Source organism: Colias croceus, chromosome 6 (genome assembly GCF_905220415.1).
Source record: "Colias croceus chromosome 6, ilColCroc2.1".
NCBI lineage: Eukaryota > Metazoa > Arthropoda > Insecta > Lepidoptera > Pieridae > Colias > Colias croceus.
The window spans coordinates 11688820-11696928 of record NC_059542.1 but is presented as its reverse complement, the minus strand read 5'-3'; the positions used below and the strand labels follow the sequence as shown (position 1 = coordinate 11696928).

Here is an 8109-nt window from a genome sequence, read left to right as displayed (position 1 = left end):
ACTTAATATTATTTAGATGTGCTATTTATTATACAGGTTTGATATCGGCGCTAAAACAAAGCACTAAATCTGTGACTCAATGACAACAATACAATAAACAGCTTACAGCACAACAGTAGTCCGAGTAGGAGGAGGAGCGAGGCAGAATGAGTAAATAAAGATAAAAGATACTAATATTTCGAAGATACGGTTGAATTTAAGAACACAATATATTTTTGTTTACTTCAGTTCAGCCAATTGCCGTATATTATAGGACGATATTAAAATAGCTCCCGTATAAATCGTATTTTTAATGCCTTTAAATACTTAAATGAATGTTTTCTTAATAAAAAGGTTTAAAGTAAATGAAAGGATTTTTTTTTACATTTAGCGCCTAGAAATGACTGAAAATACACAAACTAGTGCTTTTTTTGCTGTTGGTATACTACCTTTTCGAAAATTGAGCTGGTAACACTGAACATTATCGTCCGATAGTTCACGGGAATATCGGTGTTGGCTCCGATATCCGATATCGGACTGGACAATGTGAAAGACAGGTACGTAAATCATACATTTTACTTAGCCTCCGATATCGGATATCGGCTATCGGCGTCCGATATCCGATATCGGACCGGACAATGTGAAAACGCTCTAACGTCTCTGCCCCCCTAGCCAAGTGGCTTTCTATAATTAGCGTAACGTTTGATCAATGAATATGGAATCACATGGAAGTGACATACCTACAAAAAAAGTGTGGCCGGCGCCATAATGCTTGTAACAAAACATGGCGGTGTTTAGTGCCGAGAATATATCGATAAACATTATTATGTTTATCGATATAAAAATAATATTAATATATTTATTTTGAATTTATAAGTATTTGTTTTGGCGCGGTGGAGAAAAATAGTGAGAGTGAATTTTTACGATGCGCGCGCACACCGACACCTAAAATTAACAGCATGAAGTAAGTTCTAGGTGGTATGAAAATTGATAACTATGTTCAAGTTGTATATTCTAGTATTTTGTCCATACGCCAAAGAAGTAACTTCTAACGCGTGTACATAAACACACACTCTTTTTTATTTATTTTAACTTTATTGTACAAAACATAGACGTAAAATTACAAATGGAAAAAATGACAATGCCAATTAATAAAATTAAGTATGGCGATGGCTGCTCGTGACGGTAACACCTATACAGGGTTACTTGTAAAACACCAGCAACCTCGCAGGACAAGATAGCTGTATAATTTGATAAATCCAGTTCAATTTTGACTTCGATATAAGGATTACGGTAGACTTACAATTTGGTAATTTCAGTTTTGAGGAATGTAATATAATGAAACAACATATATAATAATACAGGTATATAATAGTATTTTATTACGATGAACAACACAATATACAGTAATTTATTTATTTATAAATAATAAGACAAAAAAACAATAATATATACCTAATAACAGAGAAAATTATAGAGCTAAACTATTTTGTGCAGCCTGGGATGCACTCGGATTCACTCTGTTCATTTTTGAGTTCGGGATTTGAGGCTCAACTGGTACCTGGAAATGAAATGTCACAGTTTACATTAACTAGCATTGTTCACTTTACATTTAAACTAAAATGCAATACATTTTAATTAAAAGGGCAATGCTGATGGTTTGAAATTAATATCAACATTAGGGCTTACAATAGCGGAATTTGAATTTATATTTTTGGTTTTATGGCATTCAAATGCTTTATATATATAAATTTATAAAGAATAGAAAAATAACTTAAAACACCCCATGTATTTAAAGTAAATTGCACTTTCCCTCAGTCAATAACATTTCAACAACCAAATATCACCCAAGTTTGTACTCAAAAAATCATATAAAACCATCTCAGTTTGTTCACAGGCCTCCTTCAAAATAGGAGAAACGTTAGATTATAAATGACAGCCCTAAATCTAAATAAAAAGACCAAAAGTAAATTGGAAGACATCACGTGTCTACAGATAAAAACCTCACCCTGTGTGAATGCAGCGGCAGACATACTGGTGTAGCATCATCGTGCAGACTAATCACATCCATTGTTCTATTGAAAGCACTTTCTGGGAAATGTACTATGATATATCCTTTACATTTGGCTTGATATTTTCAGTTTCAATTGCTTCTAACCATTCTCCTTTTCTATTTTCACTTCTTGGTAACCTTCAAAAAATGAATATTTAGGTTATTATAATTTTAATCCTGACCTGACTTATTTATAAATACATTTTTAATTAAAGTACCTACTATAAAAGCGATTAATCTTACTTAAGTTAAAATTCATATTAGGTAAATTTAAGTGTTTTATTTTTCCTTCTGCTGCTCTTGGCAAAATTAATTTGTTATTTTGGAAGTGTATTCACCAAAGCAACTATTCTTAAGATTAATGACACAGCCTTGGGAGACGCACGTCATCATCGAACATTTTGCTGATGTCGATATTATAAGCCATCACTAGCACCCAAATTCATTATTTTACTAGAACGAAAATATACAAAATAAAGCTATATTTGGTAACAATTTTGCACTGAACATAGTCTGTGAATACTCCTTAATTCAATATACATGAAAATAACTAAATCAGCAAAGAAATAACTAATATTTCAGTCAAAACGTATACATACCGGTGCAAAGACAAACTTTTCTGGTTTTCATTCTTTCCGGAGCCACATCTCACAATACTGCGCTTTGGCATTATGCCACTATTTGGGTATTTCTTTAGAAATTTGCGGCACGAATTAAAGGAGGGGAGGGGAGGGAAAGGGAGGGGGGAGGTAAGGGGAGACCCCCTGTGAAGTGGGGGGGTGCGGAAACCCCCCCTTCTATTTTTTTTTATTTTTTTTCGAGTTTATATTTATAGTAGCTTACCGCCCGCGGTTTCGCCCGCTTTGTCTAAAACCTAATAAATTATATACTAAAATCCTCCTCTTGAATCACTCTATCTATTAAAAAAAACTGCATCAAAATCCGTTGCGTAGTTTTAAAGATTAAAAGCATACAAAGGGACATAGGGAAATAGGGACAGAAAAAGCGACTTTGTTTTATACTAGGTAGTGAAATGTAGTTAGAAATATATTGAAGATTATGGGCTTTCTTGACTGCTCCGGCGCTGCAGAACGTGGCGCTTGCCCCCATGTACCTCGTTGCAGGCAGGAGTCTTCACTCGCCTTCGTAGCTTCGGCTTTTTGGTCGCCTTTGGCGACCAGCCTCAGCCACTCCGGCTCACTTGACTCTGCCTGCTCCTCAGCACACGCGGGCGCCACGCTCCTCCGCGCCTCCGACTTTTTTAATACACTCTAGTGTATGACAGACAAGTACCACGTGGAATCGGGGTGGACAGATTCGGTTCTGTTACTGTACTAACAATTTGTGTTATTGCACACAAATTACATACAATAAAAAAAACATTTTTTTAATAATTATACATGTTTGATACAATTTACAAGGGCAATGAATGGACCAATTTTATTTTTTTCCAATCAGCGTCTCCACATATGATATTCTTTACTAATATCATCGAAGTTTGGGTGGTTATAGTTATCTTTTTAAAAAATTTCTTTACAACACACCACTGGGACTCAATTCTTTGAGTATGAGTTCCATCAGGGGCAACAAATGGGTTGTCTGGGTCTGAGTGATTAACTTTTTTATGAACATACCAATGTTGCCCCAATCATATACCTACTACTCGCCAATAATCCTTATGAATTGTTGTCCCTCAGCAACATGCTTTTGAATGAACTATAAAGGAACTATGGTTTTGAATGTACATTTTGACATTAATTTTTATCTCTTTCAAACACAATTCTTGTAGTTTTGTCAATGTAACTCAAACAATTTTGAACATAACCTCAAAGATTAAAATTAAGATTTCTCTGTAATTACACGTTTCCGCACGAAAAGCCGCTAATGTATGTTTCAGGGCATTATTATCGATCGGAAAAAATTAAAATCACGCCGAAATTCGTGCCGCAAATTTCTAAAGTCAACCCACTATTTGTCCTTGACCACTCTATATGTTTTAGACACAAATGTTTGTCACAATCACAAAAATATTCAATATTTTTCAATGTTTACTACGGAGCAATGACAGAGCATGTACATCGTATTAACGAGAACATAAAATGGCGACCGGCCACAGTAGGTATTTGAGCCAGTGTGACCAGATTCAGTATTTTAATACTTTTTCAGTATATTTTATCGATTTTTCCGAACATCAGTATATTTTCAGGTATATTGCTGGAAGTAAGTATTTTTGGGTATATTTTGGTTGAGGTTATGGCAACACCGTCGTGAGTGATCGTCTTTGCGACAATTTTTGCGGAATTCCCCGGAACGCGAACATTGGGGACTTTTCCGGATTTATACATGTTATCTATGAGCAAAGATGAGTAAGTTACAGATATGACAAGAAAGACGGCCGTCGCCGGTGTTGAAGAATTGTCATACTACCTATACAATTATCAATCAATACAGGTATAAAACAGAGTTGCAGAATGTATGTTCGCCTAAAACTTTACAACTGCTGGACCGATTTTAATGTGGTTTGCACCATTAGATAGAGCGTAATTTCCAGATTGCATACATTTTGTGTTTCATGAATATCAGTTTACTCGGACGAATTCGGGACGGACCGCTAGTTTATCTATAATTTTCAAATCAACGTCTAGTTTTTAAGTTTTCAGTTGGATGAATAGGTAGTAGTTAAACATATAAGATATTTTATAATAAAATCGTCTAATACGGTTGAAGTGAAATGATTGTCTCTTCTACACTCGACTTAATCTTCGAGGACTTTCTTTCGATAATTCGGGAATTTCCCCAAAATAGGAGATGTTTTTGTCATCATAATATAAATAGCACGCGATTTTCGTTGTTTTTAACATTATTTTATTGTGAGGATGAATAAATAAAACGTGTTAAGAAAATCAGTATTTTTATTGGTATATCTGTCCTATGAAAGTCGGTATATTTCAGTATTTTTTTGAGGTGCCTCGGTATTTTTGTAAAATTTAATCTGGTCACACTGATTTGAGCTAACTTCAAATGTCAAGCGGTATAGAATTAGCACTGACTGACGTATAGTCATATTTTTTCACATATCAGAATATTCATTAGTTAGAAAGAGACAGTATTAGTTTTATTATTTCGGTATCGAAATGCATGATATTTGTATAATCAGTTGTTTGTATAGAACAATATGCCCTGTCCATAGGATTCCTTAGTCATTGCGTTTGATGTGCGTTTGATAGAATAGATAAACGAATGTATGAGATTGACATAAGCTGGAGATACGTCACGTGACCCAGCGTAACGAAACGAAAATTGGTAGCCAAGTGGCAATGTTTTTCTATTCTATTAGACGAAACGTGACGAAACGTTAGGTACCTAAGTCATACGACAGGCGCCATACAAATGCTTAGCCAAGTGGCACTTTTGACAGGAGACTACGCCAATGGGCGTTCGATAACTAGCGTACGCTATAACATCTTGTAGAAATCGAAACAAAATGGCGATTTTATAATCAGCTGTCGAAGTTTCGTGTTGTGTTTAGTGATTATAAAATTTTAGTTTTCATAAAATGCACGCTTTGAGACTTTTAAAAGCTGCGCACGATGAAGAACTTTGGCTCAGGCGCCAAAAAAGAAATGCGTCCAGACCGAGTTTAGAGACAATCAATGAAATGCCGGAACAATTGTTTCAGGAGCGTTTTAGGTTAAATAAAAAAACTTTTAGCGAGCTTTGCTGCAGCCTACGTAACGAAACAAACATACGGGGGACTAAAGAAATTCCTTTGGAAGTAAAGGTAATCCACAGTTTCTTCACTGCGATTGTTTATAATTATTAGTGATGTCCGATATTTTAAATGCCCAATGAAAGGCATGTGTTGTGCATATCTACTAAGTACCTATATTACGTATCCTAATTCTACTTATATTCGTAGGTTCTTTGCGCTCTGAGTTTCTTCGCAACGGGATCCTATCAGAGAATTGTGGGTGTCACACAACATTTGCCACAACGCACTACAAGTAGATGCATTAGGCAAGTTGTGGAGGCACTCAACAGTCCTCGGATAGTGAAAAAATGGATAGTTTTCCCTCAAACACACCAAGAAAGAACAAGAATTCGACAAGAGTAAGTGTTTTTATTAATTTATTTATAACTTTCAATGTACAACTACGACATTGGGGCCTTCAAGAAAAGAGCTTATTTGTCCATAAAAGGCCGGCAAAGCACCTGCAACACTTCTTATGTTGCAAGTGTTTATTTCTTATGCTTAAGTTGCTTGCTCTGACATAAAAAAAAAAAAAACTTTCAATGTTTTGTACAATTTTAATAAATAACATAATCCTTTGCATTGAAGAAGGTTGCTGCTATTGTAGTCACAAACAATTCTATTATACCACAAAATGTTTGTTTCTGTTCAATTCTAAATGTTTTAAAGGTTTACAAAATATTATGACAAATTCATTTGAAAGTCTTTTTAACAATTGTATTATATGTTTAATATATGTAGGTAATTGTCTTTGATTATAAAATGTGAATGTACCTAATTACAGATTTCAAAGGAAATTTCAATTGCCAGGGGTAATTGGATGCATAGATTGCACTCACATATCAATTGTAAAACCCCACATTGATGAACAGAATTATTTTAACAGAAAAGGATACCATTCCTTAAATGTGCAAATGGTAAGCTATTTTTCTTTGCATATGTATTATTAGTTAGTAAGCATTGTTTTTATTCATGTTTCATTAAAACAAAATAACAAAGCAACTGCAAATAGAATATTTTTTATAACTTAATTTTTTTTTTTCAGATATGTGATGATAATTTAAAGATTATCAATGTCAATGCAAAATATGGTGGAGCCACGCATGATTCCTTCATATGGTCATCCAGTGAAGTGGAACCATACATGCGTGGACTTCACGAAAATGGTGAATTGACGTGGCTATTAGGTAAATCATTTAATTCCTACCTACTTCTACATATTTATCATAAAAATATTGGAGTTATAATTTATAAAGCTCTTTAACTACATTATTTGTTTAAGGTGATTCTGGATACCCACAGAGAGCGTGGCTGATGACACCAATTTTAAATGCCGAACCAGGTTCTCGAGCAGAGGTGTACACTACACGCCATTTACAGGCACGCAATTGTATTGAACGATGTTTTGGTGTATTGAAGGCTCGTTGGAGATGCTTGCTGAAGCATCGTACACTCCATTACCATCCTCGTGTTGCCAGTGAGGTAACTATTGCATGTTGTGTTCTGCACAATATTGCACTGGATGCTAAATTACCTCCCCCTAATAATATGGCTGAGCAACAAGAGGATGGTGATGAACCGAGTGTGGGGGTTGGACCCATTTCCAGCAACCAAGATGAGCTGATGAGTGGCAGAATAATGCTAAATAATTTAGTTAATAGATTAGTTTAGTAGGTTATTTTTGTATTTTTGTATTTTTTAAAGTGTGTTGTGTGTAGTTTTAATGTGTATTACTTTTAAGCCTAATTTAGTATGCCTGACCAAGTAGTTTTGTATAATATTTTTTCGCTCCTAAAACATTATTTTGTTTACCTACACAGATTTAAATAATGAAACTGCATTAGTTACAGTATATATTAATCCTTTTAAAGTTTCTGATAACTGCTCATATTTTAGTGCAGGTCATAGGTGAAAAAATTGATCATTGTTGCAGCCTCAACCTGTTTTTTATATTTTTAAGTTTGTAATTTTTATTATTGTATTTTTTGTTAGTATTTAAAAAAGTGTGTACTGAATTAATGGTGGTATAAACTACTTAACTAATTAAGTAATAAAATATACTATTATTATGTATATATATGTTTTATTTAATATTCTTAAAACTAAAACAAACACTTAAAACAAATTAAGTACATATAAATCCTATAAAATTTAAAGATTAAAAAGTAAAACAACTAAAGACAGAGGACAGAAAATACTGTACTTAAACTATTAAATTAAAATATTAAAATCTAAAACAAACACTTAAAATAAATTAAGTACATATAAATCCTATTAAATTTAAAGATATATATAATAATAGTTTAAAAAAAACTAAAAAACACGC

At 33.8% G+C, this 8109-nt stretch overlaps 1 protein-coding gene and 1 long non-coding RNA gene across 2 annotated transcripts; one reads left to right on the top strand and one right to left on the bottom strand.

Moving 5' to 3' along the window:
* Nucleotides 1–1427: 1427 nt before the first annotated feature.
* Nucleotides 1428–2712, bottom strand: LOC123692762. The gene is made up of 3 exons (XR_006751595.1): nt 2632–2712; nt 1988–2170; nt 1428–1540 (listed from the first exon to the last, which is right to left on the bottom strand). It is a non-coding gene; the product is annotated as an uncharacterized LOC123692762 (long non-coding RNA).
* A 2541-nt stretch (nt 2713–5253) lies between these two features.
* LOC123692752 (putative nuclease HARBI1) lies at nt 5254–7856 on the top strand. The gene is made up of 5 exons (XM_045637542.1): nt 5254–5813; nt 5952–6142; nt 6568–6700; nt 6829–6970; nt 7066–7856. Exons 1-5 carry the CDS (start codon nt 5589–5591, stop codon nt 7452–7454), a joined length of 1080 nt encoding a protein of 359 aa, XP_045493498.1. The 5' UTR covers nt 5254–5588; the 3' UTR covers nt 7455–7856.
* The last annotated feature ends 253 nt before the right edge of the window (nt 7857–8109 follow it).